Below are 25,931 nucleotides of genomic sequence, written 5' to 3' on the forward strand. Positions count from 1 at the left end.
CAAAATAGAATAAGATTAAAAATAAAATTCTAAAGTTACTAAAATTAATAGCTAACTAAATAAGAATTCTAGTAAAATTAAAATTAGGGTTTGACGATAAATCTCAACAAGCTCTTGCGGCTTTATCTCTCTCTTTTTCTGAGGCCTCCCGAGTTTCCTGTGAAGTCCTGCGAACCGCAGCTTTTTTGCTTCCCTCTCAGCTTGAAACACTAAATTTTCTTCAAAATTTGTTTGAAGGCTTTGGGACGTAGGAGATTGATTGGGACGAGGGAAGCGTACGAGGAGAAGCTCCGGACGGGCAATCTTTATCACGATCCCACCATGAACCCTGGCCTCGGCTCCCCCCGCTGCCCCCGTTGTCTCTCCCTCATAAACCCTAACGCGGTTCCCCCATTCTCTTCGTTCTCGATTTAATTTAGATTTTTTTTCATAATTAAATTATAGTCTTTTTTTCCTTTTTCTAATCAAAATCGAATATTGTTTACCTCTAACTTGTTACCTTGATAGGTATCGCGATCACGTTTCCTTCTATCGCGATATTGATTTATTTCCATGCAATTGTTCAGGGAAAACGGGAGTGGACGATCACTTCTTCGTTGCATGGTGCGACTGCTGTGGTATGCGAATACTTCGTCACATACTTCTCTTAGAGATTTTACCCCTCTTCTCTGAATGCTTTTGCAGTACTGTTTTATTATAGTGACTGGTTGATGGCATTTGTTTATTTTGAGCTGGAGGTTTTATTTGAATCATGTGCTAATTGTTGGATAGGCTGGTTCGGTGGCTGGCGCAAGGCTTGGTGCTGTCCACGGATTGAATACGGGCAAGTATTATAATTTTATTGTTTATTTTGGTTCATTCAGAACTCCTTGAGGCTATCTTTATGTGGGTATTTCTGTGGGTTTGTAACAGGGATTCCATTTCTCCAAAAGCACGTGAAAGGACCCAAATGGCTGCATTTCTTTATTGGGGTAATAATTTACTGACATGTTATAAATGTTTTGTTGCTTGTCACATGAAATATGGAGTATGTTATGTGATTGTCTATATTTTCCATTAAACTATGGAAATTTATAAAATTTCTAGGGAGGCACTATGCAATTGGAACATTCATTTGAAGCTCATTTAGTTCTGAAATTTGAACACACTGCAGCTGAGCTCTAAGTTATACTTTTCTGAAGCTTCTCAACTTTGGTTGTACACTTGTACTTGAGTCTCTCATTGCTCTTGTTGAATGCATTGAGTTATAGTTGCAAGTGTCGATGTTGTTTAATGAACTTTGTGTTGAGTGCCTCCATTTTTTGAGGTGCATGACCTTCTTTGAAGTTGTATGCTACTATCTTGAATTCTATCTTCATGATATCTATGCACTTATCTTCTCCACATATATGCCAGCACTTCTTTTTAGGCCTTCTTTCTCCCGCTCCAACATGTTCTAAACTTTTGGATTTTCCACTCGGCGGTCTTTGATCTATGTCCAGACCAAGGTTTACCATTTTGGCACAGGATCCTATACCGGTAGCATGGTGATATAGTGTCAGCATGCTAGATATAGGGGTTGGTTCGACGTACTAAGACTCAGTATGCCCTCCGTACCAAATCTCAGTTCGTATTGGTACATGGGGCGGTACTCACTGGTACAACAAATCTCGGTCCAGATATTGTAGTTAGTTGCATCCTTTGATTTGTCCTATACTAACGTTCATCTCATGGTGTGGTACTTTGTCTCACTGTTGCTCATCTCATTTTTCAGAATGCTCGAGGTGATAGCAAGCATAGCCTAACCATCTTGGCTTATTGATGGCTAACTCTTGACGCTCTTGTTAGATCTTGTTTTTACCATCATTCATGCCTTTTGTGAACCTTGCTAGTGTTTCTATCTAGGGTGCCTCTTAAGAAATATAGGTAGGGGTAGATGTGGACCTAGTTTTTGTTGAAATCTATCTTGAGCCATTGCATTGGACTATTGAATCGCTTGAATGCTTAAACTAATCTAGTTAAATGGTGTCAACATCAAACTAGTTAGGAAAGAGGAGAGTTTATGAACAAAACCTGTAAAGCCCCAAAATCCCACTCAACAAAGTGCTTGCCGAAATCTGCTGCAGTATTTGCTGAATTCCTATCCTCCGTCGGTGAACTTCTAAGGAGGAGTAGTGTTTCTATAGCCAAATGTAGTATCATCATCCTCTTCAACTTCTCTTTTGGTTTAAGGTAGGTGTGGCAAACAATCAAAACAACTTGAGCTCATCTAGGACTCGACTTGTAAAAGTTTAGTTCAAGCTTGCTTCGAAGCTAAGGAACCAGGCTTGAACCATCAATCGAGGCTGAAAATTAATTCCAAGCCAAACCAAAAATAGACCTGCTAAAATCAACCTTGGTTCAATTAGGCTTGAAAATATATGTTTTTATATAAGATTATATAAGTTTAGATAGTGGCCATTTTATCTTAGACCCAACAGTCCATTGTATTAAGGATTGTTTCAAACTTGCATGTTTATTCAATTTTTGAATCCATTAAAGATTAATTTAGATTTGAACAAAGCTTGAATCAAGCTTTAATTCAATCTTGGGCCGAGCTTTGTTCAATCTTGAGTTGATTTCTTGCTCGATTTAGAATTTTCAAGCTGATTGTTTAGTTTTCTTTTTGCTTAGTTCAAAATTAAGCTTGAACCAAGGTCAAAATAGTGGTAAGCAATTTCAGCTTGATCTCAACTTTTAGGTTCAAAATCAATTACAAAGCAAGCCTGGTTAGATCCAAGCTCAATCAAGCTCAGCTCGATTACAACCCTAATTTAAGATGACAAAAATAAAAGATAAGGTTGAGTATGTGACCACGTAATCCAGATGAGAACCCATATGGCGTTTGGATCTAAGTTTTGATCCAAACTCGACCCATCCGTCAACTAAATTAGGTTTGTGTAGGTAGGAAATGGGGATGGAGGAGATCTGGGTCCTAGCATGATCTAGCTTCTTGGAGATTTGTTGTCAATGGCTTCCTTGGTTGGAGTGATACTTGGCCAATGATTGGATTTTGGTTGGAATCAGCCTATTATCCAAGGAATTGGAAGGAATGTGGAGAGTTTGATGCTTTGATAATTGAGAAGCAAAGAAGTGATTTCATGAATCACATTTAGGATCTAAAGAGGAATTTAATCAATAGAACTGGGGACCCCATTGTTGAACTGATAATTCATGGCCCATCACCAATGAAGAAGGTTGTTTTCACAGTTCTAACTAGGTCCACAAAATCAAGACCCCTTCAAAAGGCTGTTGAAGTGCCATAAAGGTCTTCAATTCTTGTGCTTAAGCCAAGTGAAGCAGGGAAAAAATAATTGCTTCCTTTTCAATTTCATGGTGTGCCATGATCTATTTAAGGAGCTTAGTATGCATTATCTTCTTGTCCTTTCTTGCTCACTAGACATCTTCTAACACCTTTGTCAAGCTATCTGCTGACTTGTGCAGGCAGACCATGTGTTTTCTTTCTAATGCTTTTTGTACCTGCTTTAATAAAAATTAGTGATAATATTCTTTTATTGCTTATGTAAATCATTAGCTCTAACATCAATTTTGAAAGAATTTGTTTCTTCCCATTACAATATGGACCTCAATGTTGTGCTATGCCCTTGATTTAATTGTTGTCCTTCGAGGATTGTTCTTTTATTATGGTTGATCTTTCCTATTCTTTGGAGCTTCGTCTAAGGTTTTATTTTGCTAATGGTTCTTCAAATAATAAGTTCTTTTGTTTACTGCATGATCGCTTATTCTATCTTTCCCATTGTCTATGTGTTCTGAGCTAGTTTTGTTAGTTATCATTCAGCTCATCCACTATGTGACCTCTTTTGCACGCTCCTGTAAGTTTCATGATGCTTGCATTGTCTTAAACCTTGATATTAGATGCTTCTTTTTCTGGTGACCCTGTAAATCAAGGTTTGGCCCTTGCCTTTCATGTCTTCCTTAAAGCTTCTTTGCTACTAAAGTAGTGTAGAGTAGTGGAGTATATTCTCCTTCACTGTAGTATAGAGGTTGAGTCTTGAATTCTTAAAATAGTTGTTTAACTTTGACTTGGTCAGTGGTCTCTTATTAGTCATTTCACTCCCACTAGATCTACTCCTTCATACTGCTAATCATTTTGCTGCAAACTTTAAGTTGAAGGCTTATTGCTAGTGGTTTGAGAATGCAACTCACTAAGTTAAATATCTTGCATGGAAATAAAGTTGAATGCATATGACACTGTCACTTATGACCCTTGGGAGTCTACAGGAGTTTTAAGAGACTGCACAGGCTAAAGAGGGATTAGGATTGTAAGAACCGCATGGGTGTGTTATTAGTTCCACATTGGGTGTGCATTTGGGAGGTCTTGGGTACTTAAGCAGCACCAAGTGCCCTAATTAATAATCTTCTAGCTAGGCCACTTGGGTGATGTCTAGGGTTGTCCAAATGGTAATGGAGTTGACTCAACCCACAACCCAGGTGGCCGGAGGACACAAAAGCATAGGCTAACCACGAGCCAGTTTTGGTGTTTGTGATTGGACCCTCTTTTTGGCAACAACTTTGGGTCTTAAATAGGAGAGTTTATGAGGATGCAGGAGGGTGTTTGTTTAGTGCCACATTTGGTATGCATTGAGGAGGTTTTCAGTACTTAAGTAAGGTCAAGGACCTTAATTAATGACCTTCTGCTAGCCTTTTTGGTTAAGATCTTGGGTTATTACAAGGATACCACTCAGATATTTGTAATATATATCCATATTTGTATCCTTTTTCTTTGGTGGATACAAATAGGGAACTGGATATTAGTCAAATGCTAAAAATTAATATCCTATCAAGATAAACTCAGAGAAACAAATCAGATTGGATGTCATCTGATCCATTTCATATCTACTTTCAAGCACTATCTTCACAAGCAATGTTTCTGAAAACACTTCATTTTGACATTTCTTCTGCAAATTTTTGTTTGCTTAGGGAGCTCTTGCATGCCAAGAATATTAAAATATTTTTCTACTAAGTTTTTCTTTTTCATTAGTTTCATTTTCGACTCTATGGATGCTGGGTGTATGCACTTGTGTAGGTGCCGACAGCTAGTTCTTATTTAAAAGTTGTATGTCTTTTTATACAGCCCCTAGCTGATCAGTGATTGGATAACTTAGTCATTAGTAGGCTGGCATCGTGCATGGTTTGCACGTTATCATGCTCTCATCTGTGTGGACCAAAAGATATGCAAAATTGCTTAAGGGTAAGCCAAAAGGACACTAGGATATGCTAGAAAAGCATGTTCTTTCAGTATCTGATCTACTGTTGTTGCTTTTAGTAGGATTTAAAAAATGTTTTTGTAGGATAAAAAAGTACAAATAAGATATTTAAATGAAGAATAACACATTACAAGTTTCCCATGTTTTTATTACAAATAAATATCATTTATTTTGAGCCAAATTATTTTTTGAGGTGTGTGGATATTTTATAATTTATTGACACGCACATATGCATATTTTAGTTTTTTGCTGCTTGTAAGTTGTAGTACATGCCAATGTAAATTGACATAGGTTGGTGCAAAACTTGCACATGTATCATTCAACATCATTGTGGTGCGGACAATACAGAATGGCACACTAGCACCTCTAGTCATTTGACTTATTGGCTGTTGATGCTGACCCAAAATGAAAAAGTTTCATCCAATTTGTGCATATGATGTAAATGGTCCTCATTGACGTCATCATGCATAGCACATATGCTTTATTCATTCATTGGTTCATTTGTTCAACCAACTTGGACATAGGAGTCCTGTAAAATTGATCACGCATGTTGTTCTTTCAGGGGAAAGCGGTGCATATATATGTATGTCTCAAGCGATGAAGATATCTGTCAATATCCATGCTATAAATTCTTAACTAACTATGTTCATTCAGTTGTCTGACTATATTAACTAGCTATACATACATACATACATACATATGTATATCTCAACGATTAAGATATCTGTCAATATCCATGCTATAAATTACTAACTGACTATATTAACTGGCTATATATACATACATACATATGTATATCTCAAGCAATGAAGATATCTGTCAATATATACATAAATTATGAACTGACTATATTCAGTCCATATGTGTCATTTTATACCCCCTTCGATTTTAGTGGGCCTTTTCTTTGGTGCAAAGGAGAGCAACAGTTGAATCCAGGCTAATCATCCTTCATGAGATATCAACCACTTAAGAATTCTGCCTATAAATTATTAACTGACTATATCATCCTCCAAGGTTGATCAACCACATACGTTAATACATACATACATACATATCAATACCCATGCTATAAATTATTAGCTGACTAAATTCAGTCCATATGTGTCATTTTATACCCCCTTTGATTTTAGTGGACCTTTTCTTTGTTGCAAAAGAGAACGACAAATGAGTCCAGGTTAATCATCCTCCATGAGATAGCAACAACTTATAAGAATTCTTCCTATTTCCTTCATTATATGTTTTGTTTCAAAATAAGCTTTAATATTAAGAATGTTAAGAACCAAAAACCAGTAGTGAAGTAAAATTGTCAATTTTTGCTTTGTTTCTGCAGTTACGTTGTTATAGTGTTGCATTAGGACATTATTGTAATGATATCCCCTTGTTATTGCAATAAGTTTATGGATTTCAGCTCAAGTTACCTTGCTAAATGGGGGGAGGGGCATTAAAAATCTATGTGCTGCTTAAGAAGAAAACAAATTATGATACCTAGCTCTCCATCATAAACATACATAGTTTCTCGTTTGCTCCATTTGGCTCTCCATTCTTGTTTTTTTTTTTTTTTTCAAAATTAATTTTTCTTGGCCAAAACTAGATGGATCACGGCATAGATAGAGCCTTTATTTTTTATCTTGTGCTTATTGTTGTCATGTGTTTGCCTGAAGATGGGTGGAGCATCACAATTCTGTGATTTATTTCTTGGCATACAGGTCCCTCTTTTGGCAGCTCACATTGGGAGAAAAGCTTTATTTAAATTATGCACAAGGACTAACATACCACCTTGTGGCTTCATTTAAGGGAACCGTTTAGGTTATAACAAGCCCTAGGCTCATATAACTTAAATGAGTTAAGAATCACTCTCTAGATTAGAGATCAACTCTCTCTTTTCTCCTTCCCATCTGGTGGAGCACTGCCTCATCTTCACCGCTTCTCTTCCATTGCCATGGTGTGGTGAGGATGCCCCACCCTTCCTCCACTACCATAAACACCTATAAATAGGTGTAAGGGAGCTTGGGTAATTTAGTTCTCATTGCATGCTCTATCCATTCCCAGAGAGAGAGAGAGAGAGAGAGAGAGAGAGAGAGAGAGAGAGAGAGCTTTCCACAGGTGATCCAGCCAAGATTTTCAAGGCACCAAGGTCCTTCATCTTAGTTCTCTGAATCAAAACCTTGGGTGCCTCAATCACCTTTCCATTATCTGTTTTTGATTTCTTTGGAATTAGAAAGTGTATCTTGAGATTTTGGGTTTGTTCTAGAGCGTCAAATTGATGCTGAATTAGCATTGTGAACCTCTCGTATAGGAACATGGTGCAGACAAGGGATGGCATATGCATATGCAGCCTGATGCGCTGAATTTAAAATGTCGTTTCTTTAACTTGGCTCATGGAGTATTAAGAGGGGATGTTTTAAATTTCAAACTCTTTTCAAATAAGTTTGGGCTTAAGGAGTCATGAGTTCTTAGAATGTTTTTAGATTAAGATTGAGATAAGATCAAGACTCCAACTATTTTAAGTTATTGGAAACACATAAATAAGGTTTGCTTTACCAGTATTGAATATCATACTAGTCTCTTGCTAGTAGAGTATAGTACGTCCAGTACGTTATAGTACAGCTCCCTTACTGACACGTGACTGGAGATGTTTTTTCTCTTCATGACTAGCCATGGTACCGCATGAAAGCAGGTAATATGGGTCGATACAACACAAAACCAGGTGGAACTGCTCAGTTCCACCCAGTATAGGCCAATACAACCCCTGCGTTGTGTCCCACTGGTACTTTATTGGTATGATACGATGCACTCGATACAAAATGGTATTGGTCTGTAGGGCAACCCTTGTGTATAAGGTTGCAAGCTATAGATGATTTGCCCATTGTTATACCATAGGAATACTTTTTGGACTATTTCAAGTCCAAGGGAGCTGCTCTAGTCATGGGGTATTTTGGGTTTGGGAAAGTTTTCACCTGGAAAAAATCGAGGCTTATATACAGTATTAAGGATTTGCCTAGCTACTATCAATTACAACATTGACTTTTTTTTTTTCACTGTTATGCAGACTTATGTTATTATGGTCTAATGATGTCTTCTTTTGTGGCACAGCTTCCTCCATTACTCATGTTTTCTGGAGCTAGTGCTGCATTTGGAGGTAAGATTCTGCCTGTCATTAGAAGTTTCCATTTGGCTACAAATCGTACTCATATATGTTTGAATTTTAGACGTGTTTCTGTTGCATGTTTATATGTTCATTCTCGAAACATCTGAAAGAAAATTGTCTGAATCTAATTTTGCAGCACTATCTAGAATGATTTCTGTTGCTGGTGGTCCAAACCGAGAACGATTGACACGACGGTGTGAACGGGGTTCCGCCTGAGTTGTCTTGGTTGGTGCTGGTTGCGCTCCACCTTCCGCCAAGGAACCTGCAAACAAGCCTTGCACCACCACCAGGGTGGTGATGGCCCTCCGACGGTCAAGTCAGAGGAGATTGGAGGAGGAGAGATGATAATCACAAGTGGGAGAGAGTGCTCTCGGAGGTATTGCTTACCCCCCCCCTTCTCCCCCCAGCCGCATATATACCTGGCTGGGAGGTCTCTCAGGGGGGTTTGTCGTCGTGGGGCACGATAGAATGGCCACTGACATGGCCGTTACGGGGCGTCGTGGAGCAGCGCCGGGTACGGTCATGGCAGGGCGTAGTGGAGCTCCGCTTTGTACGGTCGATACAGGAGATCGTGGGCAGCATCGGGTACAGCCGTTGCAGGGAGTAGTGGAGCAGGAGGCCGCGGCGTGCCTCTGGAGAATAGCCTGTCGTTATCAAAAGATCTCCGACTCGGGGTCGGAATGCTGGATCATAGGGCAGCCGACCTGGGGTCGGGCTGCGAAGCCGAGGAGGTCCGACTCGGGGTCGGAGTGCTGGATCATAGGGCAGCCGACCCGGGGTCGGGCTGCGGAGCTGAGGAGGTCCGACTCGGGGTCGGAGTGCTGGATCATAGGGCAGCCGACCCGGGGTCGGGCTGCGGAGCCGAGGAGGTCCGACTCGGGGTCGGAATGCTGGATCATAGGGCAGCCGTAGCTTTCCTGGATACGCGTGCCGATCACGTGGGGCATGGCGGCTCAATTCCCCCATAACAGTAGCCCCCCGCTTCCGAGCCTGGAACCAGAAGGGGAACAGGTGAAGGGAGTGATGTTTCGAGATTGCCGCCATCCTTCGGAGAGGCGCGCGCGCTTCAAGCTTCCCGCCTTCTTTATGGCGTATGGCGGTTGCTGCTGACCTGGCAACCTGAGGATTTCGGCGGACATCCTTCCTTAATGGTGTCGATTCGCCTTTGGGGTGCGAGCGACCCTTCGGCGGCCAGGCGTCTTCTGGCGTCATCGAGGTGTCACTTGCCCTTTCGCCTATTTAATCGGGGGCCCTCCCCCGTCCGTCTTCTTCTTTACGGACATTTTCGAGTTTCTCCTTTGCGCTACCATTGTTGCCGCCGAAACGTTCGCTTGCTTTTCCTTTGACGCTCTCGGAGCCGTTCTTCCTCCTCTTCAAGTGAGTTTCCCACTCTTCTACTTTGAGCTCTTCATACTTTTTCTTTTTGTACTAGTGCACCCCAGTCGTTCCGGCCTTTCCCTCCTTCTTGACCCCGTCCTGACCGTAGATTGGCCATTAGGGATGGGCGAAGTGGGAGCAGATAGCATCAAGTCAAAACTGGTCGCCGAGGACTTAGACGGATTTGTGGCTCGGTACCACCTTCCCGAGGCCTGCAATGTCACGCTCCCAGGGCCTGAGGAGAGGATGTCTCATCCTCCTCGAGGGAAGATCGCCATCAATGAGGGCATCCTCCAAGCCGGGTTCCGCTTTCCCCCTTCAGACCTAGTCTTACAGGTGCTCCGGGGTTTAGGAATGGCACCGATGCAACTGGTGCCGAACTCGTGGCGTGCTCTGACGGTCTTCCAGGTTCTCTGTCGCTTGCATGCGATTCCCGCCACCTTGAACGTTTTCTGGGAGCTCTACGGCCTGAGCGGCCACCCCCAGGACAAAGGGTGGTGGTGCTTCGCAGCGCGGCGAGGGTGCGGCCTTGTCAAGGAGGGTCCTACCTCCATTCACCACTGGAAGGAGCGCTTCTTTTTCGTTGATGCAGACCCCTCCTGGGAAATCAGGGCAATCTGGGGGACGCCGGTGAAGTCCCCAATTGGCCTGTCGAAGTTGTCGAGGGAGGAATCCGAGGGCGTCGCCGCCTTGAAGGGGTTGGTCGCCGAGGGCCAGCTTCCCCCGGTGGGCCGCCTTATTTCTGAGGATACCTTGGTGAACGTCGGTTTGAGCTCGGTCCCCACCGACCGTGAGTCCGCCATCGTTTCTTTAGCTCTTTTCTTCTCTTTCGTTCCTTCTTCCTTTCGGTTTCTCAGTCCCTGACCATCCCGTCCTTCTTGCAGAGGTCGACGACGTCATGCGGTCGGTGAAGTCGAAGGCTGTTGGTAGGGCGTCCCTGCTGGAAGCAGTCCGGAGGAGGAAACGAGCTCTTCCGAGCGGGGCCCCACCGGCGAAGAAGTCCCGTAAGGAGATACCTCCGATGCCGACCGACGAGTCCGGGCCCACCGGTCAGGGAGATGTCGTGGGCACCGACCGGCAGCTGACGCTGTATCAGCCCTCCGGTGGTAAGGTTGCCGCTACTCCGGAGGTGCCACCTGAGCCTGCTCAAGACGGACGGGTCGGACGTGATCGGTCCCCAACCCGGCCTTCGACTCGGTCGGCTCCTGATGACTCGAGGAGGGACGCGCCGAGGCCCCGGCCGAGCGGGACCCTATCAATTCCTGGGGCGACCCCCGCCCCGAGCGTGATCAGCCGGACTCTTCCCCAGGCGATGGATAAGGGTAAGGCTGCAGAACCACCATCCGGCTCCGGGGAGAAATCGGGGTCTGCCTTCACTACCGATGGCGCCCGAAATCTCATCGAAACAGTGTTGCTGGAGAAGGACCGTCGGCGGGTCCGGGAGTTGGATGTCTCTGACGTCGGGGCCGCCAGCTGCGTCTGTCTCATGTCGGTGAGTGTTCTTCTGGCCGTCTTTCACCATTTATTGGCTCTGTTGTTCTCCGCCTGACTCCCTTATTTTTCCTATTTCTTAGCTCGCCCAGTACATGATCCGTCTGGAGGAGTGCTACAAGGAACAGGCGGGGCTTTTGGCGAAGGCCGAGGACCGGCTGAAAGCAATGGAAGAGGGAGGCCGGGCTGCGGCAGGCAGGACGACCGGGGACCTCGAGGCGAGGCTCCGGGAGGCCGAAGAGCGGGCACTCGGCTTCGCCGCCCTGGAGGAGCAACTGTCAGAGGCTCGGGAGCAACTCAAAGCCGCCTCGGGCCTCGAAAGCAGGGTCAAGAAGGCGGAGGAACGGGCTGAAAAGCAGTCCCGGAAGATCGCGGACTATCGAGAGCGGTGGGAGAAGGCCCAGCGGTCTGCCGACAACGCCTGCGACCGAATCCGCTCTTTTGAAGCCAAACTAGGCGAACTGGAGTCGGCCCTGGAGAAGTCATGCACGGACGTCCAAGAGCTCCGTTCGCGCCTGAAGGAAGCCGAGGCCGCTCGGGTTGCTACCGAGGCGAAGCATAAAGAGGCTCAGGCTGATCTGCTGAGGGTCTCCTCTGAGGCCGAAGGCCGGATTGTGGCGAAGGTCTTGGAGGCCAAGGCTCAGATTATGGAGCGAGCTGAGGCGGAGCTGGCCGAGAAGAGGGCGGAAATCGGGCGTCAGGCGGTAGAGGCTTATCGCCAGTCCGCCGAGTTCGCCCATGATATGTCGGAGGCAGTGCGGACCTATCGCCAGTCTGACGAGTTTGTCCATGACGCGTCGGACGCGGGGGCCGAAGCCTTCACCTTGGGCTTCGAGGAGGGCCTGGCAAGGGTGTCGGCTAAGTATCCCGAAGTTGACCTGAGCGAGATCTCCCTCCTGGACTCCTCTCCGGCGCCATCGCCTGCTGGTTCTCCTGCTGCTTCCCTGCCTCCCGCGGACGAGCCCGGCGTTCCCGACCCGGGAGTTCCTCCAAGCTGACCTCTTGTACCTTTCATTGTCTTTTTTATTTTTGTACGTCGGCGTTTTGCCCAATTGTATGGGCCTCGGCCCTGAAAATTAATGCACGTCGAATATTTCTTCATCTCGCCCTCGTCCTCTTTTTTTTTTTTTTTTTTTTTTTTTTTTTTTTAGCTCTTGGTTGCTTCTTGCTGACTTTTGATTCCCGGAGTTCTTCCGGCGCTAGGCCAGGCATCCGAGGGTTAAACCTCAGGAAACTCTTCCGGCGCTAAGCCAGGCATCCGAGGGTTAGGCCTCAGGAAATTCTTCCGGCGCTAAGCCAGGCATCCGAGGGTTAGGCCTCAGGAAATTCTTCCGGCGCTAAGCCAGGCATCCGAGGGTTAGGCCTCAGGAAACTCTTCCGGCGCTGAGCCAGGCATCCGAGGGTTAGGCCTCAGGAAACTCTTCCGGCGCTAGGCCAGGCATCCGAGGGTTAGGCCTCAGGAAACTCTTCCGGCGCTGAGCCAGGCATCCGAGGGTTAGGCCTCAGGAAACTCTTCCGGCGCTAGGCCAGGCATCCGAGGGTTAGGCCTCAGGAAACTCTTCCGGCGCTAAGCCAGGCATCCGAGGGTTAGGCCTCAGGAAACTCTTCCGGCGCTAGGCCAGGCATCCGAGGGTTAGGCCTCAGGAAATTCTTCCGGCGCTAAGCCAGGCATCCGAGGGTTAGGCCTCAGGAAATTCTTCCGCTCGCTGGTCGGCCAAGGCTGGCGCAAGCCGAAGCGACCGGTCGGGGCTTCCGGCTAGTCTGCTCCCGGGATGATCATCGGGTTAGCCAGGCATCTGAGGGTTGTCAAGCCTCAGGGAAATTCCGCTCGTTGGTCGGCCTAGGCTGGCGCAAGCCGAGGCGACCGGTCGGGGCTTCCGGCTAGTCTGCTCCCGGGATGATCATCGGGTTAGCCAGGCATCTGAGGGTTGTCAAGCCTCAGGGAAATTCCGCTCGTTGGTCGGCCAAGGCTGGCGCAAGCCGAGGCGACCGGTCGGGGCTTCCGGCTAGTCTGCTCCCGGGATGATCATCGGGTTAGCCAGGCATCCGAGGGCCGAGCCTCGGGAGATTCCACTCGTTGGTCGGCCTAGGCTGGCGCAAGCCGAGGCGACCGGTCGGGGCTTCCGGCTAGTCTGCTCCCGGGATGATCATCGGGTTAGCCAGGCATCTGAGGGTTGTCAAGCCTCAGGGAAATTCCGCTCGTTGGTCGGCCAAGGCTGGCGCAAGCCGAGGCGACCGGTCGGGGCTTCCGGCTAGTCTGCTCCCGGGATGATCATCGGGTTAGCCAGGCATCCGAGGGCCGAGCCTCGGGAGATTCCACTCGTTGGTCGGCCTAGGCTGGCGCAAGCCGAGGCGACCGGTCGGGGCTTCCGGCTAGTCTGCTCCCGGGATGATCATCGGGTTAGCCAGGCATCTGAGGGTTGTCAAGCCTCAGGGAAATTCCGCTCGTTGGTCGGCCAAGGCTGGCGCAAGCCGAGGCGACCGGTCGGGGCTTCCGGCTAGTCTGCTCCCGGGATGATCATCGGGTTAGCCAGGCATCCGAGGGCCGAGCCTCGGGAGATTCCACTCGTTGGTCGGCCTAGGCTGGCGCAAGCCGAGGCGACCGGTCGGGGCTTCCGGCTAGTCTGCTCCCGGGATGATCATCGGGTTAGCCAGGCATCTGAGGGTTGTCAAGCCTCAGGGAAATTCCGCTCGTTGGTCGGCCAAGGCTGGCGCAAGCCGAGGCGACCGGTCGGGGCTTCCGGCTAGTCTGCTCCCGGGATGATCATCGGGTTAGCCAGGCATCCGAGGGCCGAGCCTCGGGAGATTCCACTCGTTGGTCGGCCTAGGCTGGCGCAAGCCGAGGCGACCGGTCGGGGCTTCCGGCTAGTCTGCTCCCGGGATGATCATCGGGTTAGCCAGGCATCCGAGGGCCGAGCCTCGGGACATTCCACTCGTTGGTCGACCTAGGCTGGCGCAAGCCGAGGCGACCGGTCGGGGCTTCCGGCTAGTCTGCTCCCGGGATGATCATCGGGTTAGCCAGGCATCTGAGGGTTGTCAAGCCTCAGGGAAATTCCGCTCGTTGGTCGGCCAAGGCTGGCGCAAGCCGAGGCGACCGGTCGGGGCTTCCGGCTAGTCTGCTCCCGGGATGATCATCGGGTTAGCCAGGCATCTGAGGGCTGTCAAGCCTCAGGGAAATTCCGCTCGTTGGTCGGCCAAGGCTGGCGCAAGCCGAGGCGACCGGTCGGGGCTTCCGGCTAGTCTGCTCCCGGGATGATCATCGGGTTAGCCAGGCATCTGAGGGTTGTCAAGCCTCAGGGAAATTCCGCTCGTTGGTCGGCCAAGGCTGGCGCAAGCCGAGGCGACCGGTCGGGGCTTCCGGCTAGTCTGCTCCCGGGATGATCATCGGGTTAGCCAGGCATCCGAGGGCCGAGCCTCGGGACATTCCACTCGTTGGTCGGCCACTTGTCGCTCGCCGCCCATCGGGGTTTCTCTGTGCCCAGCCGCGACCGTGTTTCTCCTCTCCTCCAAGCGTTGCCTGGGGGGAACACGAGAAGGGTATTAAACGCTAATTAATGCGTTACCTGGGAAATCGGATCGCCAGTTGCTGCTGGTGAGGAGTGTTAGTTGAGCGGCCGCGATACGCGGGTTCTTCGAGGAGGATGCGGCCTGGGCGCGAGCGGAGACACGTGGACCTAGGGGTATACGTCACCCGGATCGTCCTGCACAAAGAATGCGATTTAAGGAGAATGACGCTTAGGAAATCGCGGGGAGATACGCCTCGGGAGCCGGAACGGCTCCGGATTCAGTGCGCCTGTATTTATTGGAGCCACCCGTATCGGAACTACCAGGGGGCCGCAGCTTGGCTATAAATACAGGTGCAGGTACGATGGAATTTGCCAAGCCGGAGCTGCAGGTTGCCATGGATCGCGGACCTCCTCCTTGGCATATGACTGAGAGACTCCTGTCGAAGGAAAGGGGAGGCGCTCCCCTTACAACTTCAGCCAACTAGCCGTTTCATCTGGGATCAACAAGGAGGGTCTCCCCGGCGGAACTCCGCTCTAGGCGTTTCATCCGGGATCACATCTCCCCTCCTTGAAGTTCAGCTTCCCGGTTGAGCTCTGCGCCGGACGCTCAATCCGGGACCGCGCCTCCATATACTCTTCCCCCTCGAATCCCTTCTCTTCCCTACCACTGGGGAAGATGGGAATATCCTTTGGAGGCGGCGTTCCCCTGGGGGCAGCGGGAGCTTCTTCTGCGGCGGCTCCTCCTCTTTTTGGTGAGGTGCTGGATGGCGCCTCCGGTTAGAAGCACCCACTTCTGGTGGGACTGCAGCCGCCCTGGGTTGAGGGTTTGGGTCCCCACCTCTTCTTTACTTTCTTTACTCCCTAATTCCCCTCTGGGAATTCCTTGTAATCACACGAGCACGCCACTGTAACCAGAAATTATTGAAATGAAAAGTATTGCACCTTTTTAAATTGTCTTTCTGGCCTTGTTGTTCTACTGGTAATACATCCGCAGGTTAGCGGAATTCCAGCCCCTTGGAATTTCTCGGCCATCTAGGGCTTCCAACTGGTAGGAGCCAGGTCGGTTTACCCAACGAACTTTATACGGGCCTTCCCAATTTGGCGCTAGCTTCCCACCTTCCGTAGGTTGAGATGCCTTAGCTCGCCTCAGCACCAGATCTCCAATTCTGAAAAGCTTCGGTCGGACTTTGGAGTTGTAATATCGGGCCACCCTCTGCTGATACATTGCCATCCGTACCTGAGCCATTTCCCTTGCCTCTTCCAAGAGATCCAAGTTCCCTCGGAGTTGCTCTGAATTGGCCTCGGGTCGGTGCGCGGCCACCCGAGGCGAGGGGAGTCCGAGCTCCACGGGGGCAACGGCTTCCGTGCCATAGGTTAGGCTGAAAGGCGTCTCTCCAGTAGGAGTCCGTTGTGTGGTCCGATACGCCCAAAGGACATTCTCGAGTTCCTCGACCCAAGCTTGCCCCGTCCGGCCGATCCGCGCTTTGATACCTTGGAGGATTGTCCGATTTGTGACCTCGGCCTCGCCGTTGGTTTGGGGATGCGACACGGATGTGAACCGATGCTCGATCCCGAATTCCTCGCAGAAGTCCCGGAAGTGCTTGTTATCAAACTGTCGACCGTTATCCGAGATGAGGACCCGAGGTACTCCAAATCGGACAATGATGTTCTTCTTCACGAACTTCCGGACTTGTGCCTCCGTGATGGTGGCCAGTGGCTCTGCCTCCACCCACTTGGTGAAGTAGTCGATGGCGACAATCAAAAATTTCCGCTGGGCCGAAGCGACGGGGAATGGTCCGAGGATATCCATTCCCCATTGTGCGAAGGGCCAGGGCGCGGTGATTGGCGCCAAGGGGACAGAGGGGACTCTCTGGACGTTGGCGTGGCGCTGGCAGGCGTCGCATTTCCGCACGTGGTCCTTCGAGTCCTCCATCAAGGTCGGCCAATAGTAGCCTTGCCTCATGATCTTATGCGCCAAGGACCTAGCCCCCAAGTGCGATCCGCAGATGCCTTCGTGGACTTCGCCGAGGGCGTAGGCCGCTTCCGCGGGGCGGAGGCACCTTAAGAGGGGGGCGGTAAACGAGGTCCGATACAGCCTCCCTTCATAAAGTACGTAGTGGGCGGACTTCTTTACAAGCCGCCGGGCCTGATCTTCGTCTTCAGGGAGGATTCCTTCGGTGAGGTAGGCGACGAGCGGGTCCATCCAAGACGGCTCCGGATCAATTGCCATCACCGCTCCAGCCCCGTCAATGCTCGGGGCATCCAGGGTCTCCAGGTAGATTGCCCTCGACAAGTTGTGCGCGTCTGCGTCCACTAGGCGGGACAACCTGTCGGCCCTGGCATTTTCGCTCCTCGGGACCTGCTGAATGTCAACACTGCCGAGGTCGGGAATGAGTGTTTGCACCTTCCGGACGTAGCTCTGCATGGTCGGGCTCCGCGCCTCGAACTCCCCTCGAACCTGCCCGACCACCAGCTGGGAGTCGGTGAAGACTTTCAGACGCCGGATGCCGAGCTCCTTGGCGAGTTTGAGTCCCGCGACTAGGGCCTCGTACTCCGCCTCATTGTTGGTCACTGGAAATCCGAACCTCAAGGCATACTCGGCTATCACTCCATCGGGATTGGTGAGGACCAGCCCAGCCCCTCCACCTTCAGGGTTCGACGACCCGTCAATGTGGAGCGTCCAGATCGGGAGATCGAGGCTGGGTGTCTCCGGCGGCTTAGGTTCCGCCTCCTGCACAGTGCACTCAGCGAGAAAGTCCGCGAGTACCTGGGCCTTGATGGCTGGTCGGGGCTGGTAGCGGATGTCGAACTCACCAAGTTCTACTGCCCACTTCACCAGCCGTCCCGCATTCTCTGGATTGCTGAGAATCTGCTGCAGTGGTTGATCGGTCAAAAGGGTGACAGAATGAGCCTGGAAATAGGGGCGAAGCCTCCTGGTCGCAGTCAGCAGCGCGAAGGCGATCTTCTCAGCCTTCGTGTACCGCGTCTCGGCATCCCGGAGGACTCGGCTGATGTAGTATACAGGCTTCTGAAGTCTTGCCTCTTCCCGAACCAGTACTGCGCTGACTGCGGTTGGGGAGACCGCCAGGTAAAGGTAGAGCATCTCCCCCTCTTGCGGCTTGGACAGCAGGGGAGGAGACGCCATGTACTCCTTGAGCTGGTCGAACGCCGCATGGCATTCGGCCGTCCAGAGGAAGTCTTTTGGGCGCTTCAACACCTTGAAGAATGGTTGGCAGCGTTCGGCCGACTTTGCCACAAATCGTCCGAGCGCGGCGACCCTTCCAGCGAGCTCCTGAACCTCCTTCACTTTGGTCGGAGGGGACATATCTTGGATGGCTTTGATCTTGTCCGGGTTGGCCTCGATCCCGCGCTGGTTGACAATGAAACCGAGGAACCTCCCGGCCGAAGCACCAAAAGCGCACTTCGCTGGGTTTAGCTTCATGCGAAACTTTCGCAAGGTGGTGAAAGTCTCCTCCAGATCTGCAATGTGCTGGTCTGCATGGCGGCTTTTTACCAGCATATCGTCCACGTACACCTCCATATTCCGGCCGATCTGCTCCTTGAAGATTTTATTGACGAGGCGCTGGTAAGTGGCGCCAGCGTTCTTCAGACCGAAGGGCATTACCTTGTAACAGTACAGCCCCCGGTCTGTTATGAAGGCAGTTTTCTCCTCGTCCTGTGGAGCCATCATTATTTGGTTGTAGCCGGAGAAGGCGTCCATAAAAGACAGTAGCTGATATCCGGAAGTCGCGTCGACCAGTTGGTCTATCCGTGGAAGCGGAAAGCTATCCTTGGGGCACGTCTTGTTCAGGTCGGTGTAGTCGACGCACATCCTCCACTTCCCGCTCGCCTTCCGGACAAGTACGACGTTTGCCAGCCACTCGGGGTAGCTCACCTCTCTTATGAAACCTGCCTCCAAGAGTTTGTCTACCTCCTGGTCGACCACCCGGATCCGATCCGGGGCACAGTGTCTCTTCTTTTGCTTTACCGGTCGGTGGGTCGGGTCGACGTTGAGGGCGTGAGAAACGACCTCCGGGTCGATCCCAGGTACATCGGCCGCCGACCAGGCAAACACATCTGCATTGGCTCGGAGGAATTCCACTAACCGGAGCCGAGCTTCCAAGTCGAGGTTGGCACCGACCCGGACCGTGCGGTCCGGGCGGCCTTCTTCGAGGGGAACTTCGATTACGCCCTCGGCCGGCTCCCCGTGCCGCAAGGCCACTTCGTCTCTGGCGTCAAGTGACTCGACGCTTAGGGCCTCCATGGGCTTCTTCCCTTTGAGAGTTGCTAGGAAACACTGCCGTGCGGTCGGCTGGTCACCTCGGACCTCTCCAATCCCGGCCGCTGTGGGGAACCGCATGAGCAAATGGTAGGTAGAAACCACCGCGCGAAGGGCGTTCAGTCCGGGTCGTCCGAGGATAGCGTTGTAGGCCGAGGGGACACGGACGACCAAGAACCCGAGCCGCACCGTGGCTTCTGCGGGTGCAATGCCCGCAGTCACAGGCAGCTCGATGACACCTTCGGCCGAGATAGCGTCTCCAGTGAATCCTATGAGGGGGGTGGATGTTTTGTGCAACAATTGTCGGGAAAAGCCCATCTTTTGGAAGGCCTCGTAATACAAAATATCAGCTGAGCTTCCACTATCCACAAGAACACGCCTTACATCATAGTCCGCCATAGTGAGAGAGATCACCATGGCGTCATCGTGGGGAGTCTGAACCTCCTTTACATCTTCATCACAAAAAGTGATTACATTTCCGACCCGCTGCCTCTTCGCGACGGCCACTCCTGATACTTCCGCCGAGCCCCCTGCGTTCCTCACGGGCCGAGAGCAGCCCCCAGTGATGGTGTGGATCACTCCCGCAACGGGTCGATTCTGCTCCCGAGGCTCCTGAGGGGCCGGGTCGGCTGGACGCGGGTCTGCGGGGGGACGTCGGTCGTTTACATATCGACCGAGACGCCCTCGGCGAATGAGAGCCTCGATCTCGTCCCGAAGCTGGAAGCAGTCTTCGGTATCGTGGCCGTGGTCTCGGTGGTACTCACAGTACGCCCGAGAAGGCTTCCTCCCAGGGATCTTCTTCATCTGCCTCGGGACCGGGAGGTCCTCCCGCCCCTTGACCTCCATGAGGATCTGGGCCCGGGGGGCCAGGAGTGGGGTGTACCGGTTGAAGCGCCGGTGCGGAGAACGAGGGCGTGTGGCGCCGTGGTTCCTTGCTGGTGACGGGCTTCTGCGCCGGCGTTGAGGCGTCGGGCTCCTCCTCTGGGGTGCCTCTTTTCGCCTTTTCTTCCCGGGCTTTAGAGGGGCTTCGGCGGCCTCCTTGTTCCGGTGGGAGGCTGCCTCCTCGGCGTCTGCATACTGGTTTGCCCGAGACAACAGCTCCGGGAAGCTCCGCGGCAGACGTTTGTCCAGGGAGAAGGTGAGTCTGCCCTTCCGGAAGCCTCGCTTCAGGGCTGAGAGAGCCACCTCCTGGCTCAAATTCCGGACCTCCAGTGTTGCCTTGTTGAAGCGGGTGAGATAATCCCGCAGGCTCTCTCCCTCGTTCTGCCGGACATCGAAGAGGGAGTCGGAGACCAGTCTTCGCCGGCTACTGACGGCGAAATGGCTGATGAAGAGACGGGTGAACTGGTGGAAGGACTGGATGGAATTAGCCTCCAGGCCGGCGAACCACGCCCTTGCCGGGCCGCGGAGGGTCGCCGGGAAGGCCTTGCAGAGGAGAGGATCCGATGCTCCATGGAGGAGCATAAGAGTCCTGAAACTCTCCACGTGGTCCCGTGGGTCCGCCGCCCCGTCGTAGGGTTCGATCGCCGGCATTTTGAACCCCGGCGGGTTTAGGGTTCGCAGGATCCTTGAGGCAAGCGCCGGCTGGGAGGAGATTTCCAAGTCGGCGAAGGGATCTTTGGAGTGGCCCTTCAGGACCTGGAGCTGTCTGTGGAGATCGTCCACCCGCCGGTCCAGGGAGCGCGACCGGTGGGTGGGAGACAAGGAGCGGCGCGAGGGGGACCGACTGGAGTGCGGGCCCCTCGAGGACTGGGGTGTCTGAGAACGCGCCCGGGTCCGCCTCTCGTACCCCGCGCAGCTCCGATGAGAAGGTCCTGGCAGAATGGACCGCACTCGAGAATCCTCCCCGCGCCGGCGCTCCTCTCCATGGGAGAGGAAGGAGCGCGGGTTGTGAGGAAGAGGCGAGTGCTCGGGGAGCAGCGGCTCCTGAGCTCGCTGCGGCACCCGAGAGATCACACCCTGCAGATTCTGCACTGCCTCCGCGAGGGTGCGAACCTGCTGGGCTAGCTGATCGAACTGAGCAGGTTCGACCGTCTGAATGGGAGGAGAAGCGGTGGAATGCTGCTGAGAGTGTGTTGGGGACGCAGCAGCCTCCCGGCCAGAGGCGCGAGAGGCTCCGCGACCGGAAGCATTGGAAGCTCCGCGACCACCTCGCCGTGCCATTACGATCGTTCTGAGATTCGGCCCTTCCTCTAGCGCCAACTGTTGCTGGTGGTCCAAACCGAGAACGATTGACACGACGGTGTGAACGGGGTTCCGCCTGAGTTGTCTTGGTTGGTGCTGGTTGCGCTCCACCTTCCGCCAAGGAACCTGCAAACAAGCCTTGCACCACCACCAGGGTGGTGATGGCCCTCCGACGGTCAAGTCAGAGGAGATTGGAGGAGGAGAGATGATAATCACAAGTGGGAGAGAGTGCTCTCGGAGGTATTGCTTACCCCCCCCTTCTCCCCCCAGCCGCATATATACCTGGCTGGGAGGTCTCTCAGGGGGGTTTGTCGTCGTGGGGCACGATAGAATGGCCACTGACATGGCCGTTACGGGGCGTCGTGGAGCAGCGCCGGGTACGGTCATGGCAGGGCGTAGTGGAGCTCCGCTTTGTACGGTCGATACAGGAGATCGTGGGCAGCATCGGGTACAGCCGTTGCAGGGAGTAGTGGAGCAGGAGGCCGCGGCGTGCCTCTGGAGAATAGCCTGTCGTTATCAAAAGATCTCCGACTCGGGGTCGGAATGCTGGATCATAGGGCAGCCGACCTGGGGTCGGGCTGCGAAGCCGAGGAGGTCCGACTCGGGGTCGGAGTGCTGGATCATAGGGCAGCCGACCCGGGGTCGGGCTGCGGAGCCGAGGAGGTCCGACTCGGGGTCGGAGTGCTGGATCATAGGGCAGCCGACCCGGGGTCGGGCTGCGGAGCCGAGGAGGTCCGACTCGGGGTCGGAATGCTGGATCATAGGGCAGCCGTAGCTTTCCTGGATACGCGTGCCGATCACGTGGGGCATGGCGGCTCAATTCCCCCATAACAATTTCAATGAACACAATTTTCTGGATTAGAAAAGAAAGAAATGTGTGCTGAATTTAGAAATCTGAATTTGCACTTCTCTTTTGCTGACATTACTAGTTTGTTGTAGTTGGCGGTTGGTATTGACTGCGATGCTTGCAAGTGGTTTATGAACAGAATTTCAATGTTCATGTAATTGAGAAGAAGTTGGACTTTCATTTTTTTCAAAATAAAAAATCCCAATAACTCTTATTACAACCATAGGACCCATCCATAACATGGAAATTGCAACCATCAGCAAGCTGAATAGTGCATTCATGTCAGGTATGAAAATATTTTGACATCTTTATATAACATGCTAAAATGCTTGACATTTCATTAATGGCATGCATGAAAGTCTACAATAATCAATATTGGCAAACTGCCTAGGCGGTCCTAGGCATTGACGTCCTTGAACGCATAGGCGGAATGCCTGGTCAGGCAGGTGCTAGAGTAAAAATCCATAGGTGAATTGAGGCTTATCCTAGTCGTAACACCCTCTCTGCTTAGCAATTAGAGGTTCTAGGTTCGCTTCTTAGATATTGTGCGTCTCCAAAAAATATGGACCCGGGTACTTACAGTGCAGGTACATCTCCCTTCCTTCTCTCAGAAATATAATAAATCATAATATATTATGGTTCATAAAATACACATCAAAGAACAACATATTGATAGATGGTAAGATCATCAGCTAATCAAGTGATGTAGTAATAAAATCATTAATTCGATCACTTCAGTTTTATTTACATAATAAATTTGACATCAGGTAATTGGAAGTATCTAAAACTTTCGACCTATGTAATATAATTCATCATCAAGTGATATCTACAAGAACATGTATATGCATTCGACTTCTATCTTTTATAAAATAAATGCTTCTTCATTCGAAGAGAATATTAGTCGAAAAGTTAATGCCTTTGATAAACAAAGGAATAAGTTGCCTCCTCAAGAAAACTGCAGCCGTTAGGAGGCCAGGTGTGCCCTCCTAGGTGCTTGGGCAGCTGTCCCACCTGGAAGTCTCAGAAAGTGACAGACCACCTAGGTGCTTGAGTGGCCATCTTAGTCAAAAACATTTTCTATTACATTTGGATTGTGAAATATGTCACCTGAAAAACCACAGATAACTTCACTGGTCGTTATTACTTTCTCCATTCTATTTTATCTCCAAAGATCAGCCTTTTGGGGTTCATCAACATATGTTAAATTGTTGTATCTGCATCCAATATTGTGAGCTGTTGTTGTACCTTTCTGGTCATGTGCAAGCGCTAGCTCCTAATGAACAAGACAAGAACAAACATTGGGGTGTCTTTAGCATCATAAATGATGAAAAAAAAACAACTGAATCTACAAAGGCGTGGCGCATAAACTAGGCATTCACAATAGTTATTTCTTAAAGCATGATGGATGTGGTTAGAAAAAAATCTCCTAACTTTAGTGATTTCCCATTGCTATCTTAAGTACACAGTCCTCAAATATTTCTTCTAATGATTATGACCATTCTATTGCCTAAGTAAATACATACCAACATGTGTAGTTTACTTGGGTTGTCTCATACATATCTCAAACAGGTCCCTTGGAAATCTCTCCCCTTCACTCCCCTCCTTTCCCATTCCCCCATTGTTCATTATTGACTTCAATGTTGTGAATCTTGTGATAGATGTCTAGAATAACTAGACAAATAGTTGGAGAAATGACTACGTTGTATGTAGTGTAGAAGGTGCACCAATTGTCAGAGTACGGGGAAATAGAGAACCAGGTAAGATGGCCTGATATGTTCAGCATTGAATAGGGAGGTCCTAGAAAGAGCTGTTTGATTCTTTCTCAAATGGCCCAGAAAGGTAGTTTCTATGGTAAGACACATGAGAATTGTAAGAATCCATTTTGGTTAAGCTTGCAATAATGCTTGAGGTAGCCGATACTAGGAAATGATTTGTGACCAAACATTGATAAAGTTGAACAGGGCTTGATGGTAATTGTGATTGTTATCATGTTGACTTTCAGCAAATAACAGCCCCTTGTCACTTAAATTTCTTCCTCAATCTGAATTTCTAAAATAACATATAATCCTATTTTATGAAAGTACGGAACATTATTGCATGCGATTACCCTAGTGACGCTTCGGAAACTTGCAGGGTTCCCATAGAAATCATGCGTGCGCATCATCATCTATAAGTTAGTAAACTGATTTGGATGATCAGCATTGACTGGGCCTTTATAATCAATAGTTGCTTCTATTTTGAGTAAAGCAAGAATCTCTCTGTTGGGGGAAGCATTTCCGCGGGCCATACGCTTAAACGATGCTTATTGGATTGGCTGACTCACTGGCAGAGAGGATGAGGTATTAGACTTAGCTGTCGGCAATTATAGTGCTATTGTATTATTGCCCTTTGTGGTTGTCCATTGGACCATCAAAAAAATCTGCATTTGTAAAACCAGAATAGAAGGAACAATGATTGCAGATAGACCAGGTTTAAGATCTCAGGTACATCAGTTATACTTGGCTGAGATGGAAGGCTGAAAAAATTTGAATTGGTTGAAATATTCTGACAGCAGATATATGTTGGCCAGAATGTTGAAATATCGGATGATATAGTAGAAAAGACAGTCTACAATGATATTGCATAGTGATCTTAAAAGCTAGTAATAAGATATCATAAATGAATTCTATTTTCTAAACCCCCTCCCCAACAACAACAAAAGAAAAAACAAAAACAAAAGAAGCAAACAAGCGGGCATAAATAAAGGAAAAAGGGCATAATATTGTGCCTATCATGCACTTGATGATTCTTGGTCTCATTTTTATTGCATGACAAGATTCAGTGGCATCTTTTGACTTCTCAAAAGAAGCAACATGAATTTTTCTCCACACCCTACAAGAAATGACTATCTTTTATCGAGCTCGTGACGTAACAGCCGTAGAGTTAGGCCAGGATGAGATTTTGTGCTCACACTCTCTCTCGTGTACGGTTTGTGTTGTTGTAACCTTCAGATATTTTTATTTTTGTTTTTACAGCGTATGCAGTTCCCGAGTTCGTCCAGCTCACTGTGAGATCCTCTTATGCTGCTTCAAGTGCATCACACTACGGTATATCACAGATCACCAGATATGTGGAAGCTGCCCGTTCATCTCACAATCTTCATGATAAGCCCAGATGATGAGGATACAGAGTCCCACTCTTTGTGACATGTTAATCAACAGGTCATGCCTCTAAATGCTTTTCAGGAAAACAAACTCCCCCAACGGATTTACAAGGATGGATGTGTTTTTTTGTGTGCTTTCTTTGGTATAAAATTGTTTATATTGTTTATCTCCAACCAAATATATGAATCCGTGATGTCTCAAATGCTGTTTTCAAGTATGCTCATTCAAACTTTTATCAAGTTCTTGGGAGCAGTAGAAGCGACATAAGATCATGGTTGCTCCTAAGCTTTTGCAAACGTACATGATCCCTTTTGCAGAGCGAAAATTTGTTGGCTTGGGCCTGAGTATTAGGGCATGCGGGCTATGATGCCTGCTTCAGCTTTTAAAAGGAATGCTAACCAATCTTGTTTGGGCATCTTCATTGGGTTAGATAAAAAGTTTATGATGTGGAAGAATTGAGTATGAAAAACGAAATTATAGAACTGGCAGGAACATTTAGTGTCTGATTTTGGGATGATCCTGTATACACAAATTCAAAGGATCTCATGTTGGCAGGTGCCAGCTTATCAAGCTAGCAAAGTTCTTGGTAGTTGAGCCAAGTGATTTAGGATTTGTTAAGTCTCACCTTTACCAAGTTTCGGGGTTTAATAATTTCTGGGGTCCATATTTCAAAGTAAATGGAGAGCATGGTCATCTGCTTCTTGCAATTC

At 49.5% G+C, this 25,931-nt stretch overlaps 2 protein-coding genes across 3 annotated transcripts; both read left to right on the forward strand.

Annotated features, from left to right (window-relative positions):
- The first annotated feature begins 85 nt into the window (after positions 1-85).
- On the forward strand, positions 86-25,460 carry LOC103708637 (uncharacterized). Of its 2 annotated transcripts, XM_008793659.5 has the most exons (6): positions 86-384; positions 567-617; positions 772-823; positions 913-971; positions 8,340-8,385; positions 25,093-25,460. In XM_008793659.5, exons 1-6 carry the CDS (start codon positions 322-324, stop codon positions 25,233-25,235), a joined length of 414 nt encoding a protein of 137 aa, XP_008791881.3. In that variant the 5' UTR covers positions 86-321; the 3' UTR covers positions 25,236-25,460. The 2 variants fall into 2 exon arrangements, with proteins under 2 accessions (XP_008791881.3, XP_088577554.1); XM_088721428.1 differs by lacking the exon at positions 8,340-8,385 and having other exon boundaries at positions 151-358.
- LOC148703324 (uncharacterized) lies at positions 10,558-12,412 on the forward strand. Its single transcript, XM_088721427.2, has 2 exons — positions 10,558-11,263; positions 11,346-12,412. The coding sequence occupies exons 1-2, from the start codon at positions 10,670-10,672 to the stop codon at positions 12,258-12,260; spliced, it is 1,509 nt and encodes a 502-aa protein (XP_088577553.1). The 5' UTR covers positions 10,558-10,669; the 3' UTR covers positions 12,261-12,412.
- Positions 25,461-25,931: the final 471 nt, after the last annotated feature.

This window comes from Phoenix dactylifera, chromosome 5 (assembly GCF_051530095.1).
Source record: "Phoenix dactylifera cultivar Ajwa chromosome 5, Ajwa_hap1_PhDact_Kaust_v1.1, whole genome shotgun sequence".
NCBI classification, from domain to species: domain Eukaryota; kingdom Viridiplantae; phylum Streptophyta; class Magnoliopsida; order Arecales; family Arecaceae; genus Phoenix; species Phoenix dactylifera.

Coding starts and splice junctions, on each gene's coding strand:
- LOC103708637 (XM_008793659.5), top strand. CDS start 322: ATGAACCCTGGCCTCGGCTCCCCCCGCTGCCCCCGTTGTCTCTCCCTC. Junction 385..566: donor CCCTCATAAACCCTAACGCG/GTTCCCCCATTC, acceptor GCAATTGTTCAG/GGAAAACGGGAGTGGACGAT. Junction 972..8,339: donor GGCTGCATTTCTTTATTGGG/GTAATAATTTAC, acceptor TTTGTGGCACAG/CTTCCTCCATTACTCATGTT.
- LOC148703324 (XM_088721427.2), top strand. CDS start 10,670: ATGCGGTCGGTGAAGTCGAAGGCTGTTGGTAGGGCGTCCCTGCTGGAA. Junction 11,264..11,345: donor GCTGCGTCTGTCTCATGTCG/GTGAGTGTTCTT, acceptor CCTATTTCTTAG/CTCGCCCAGTACATGATCCG.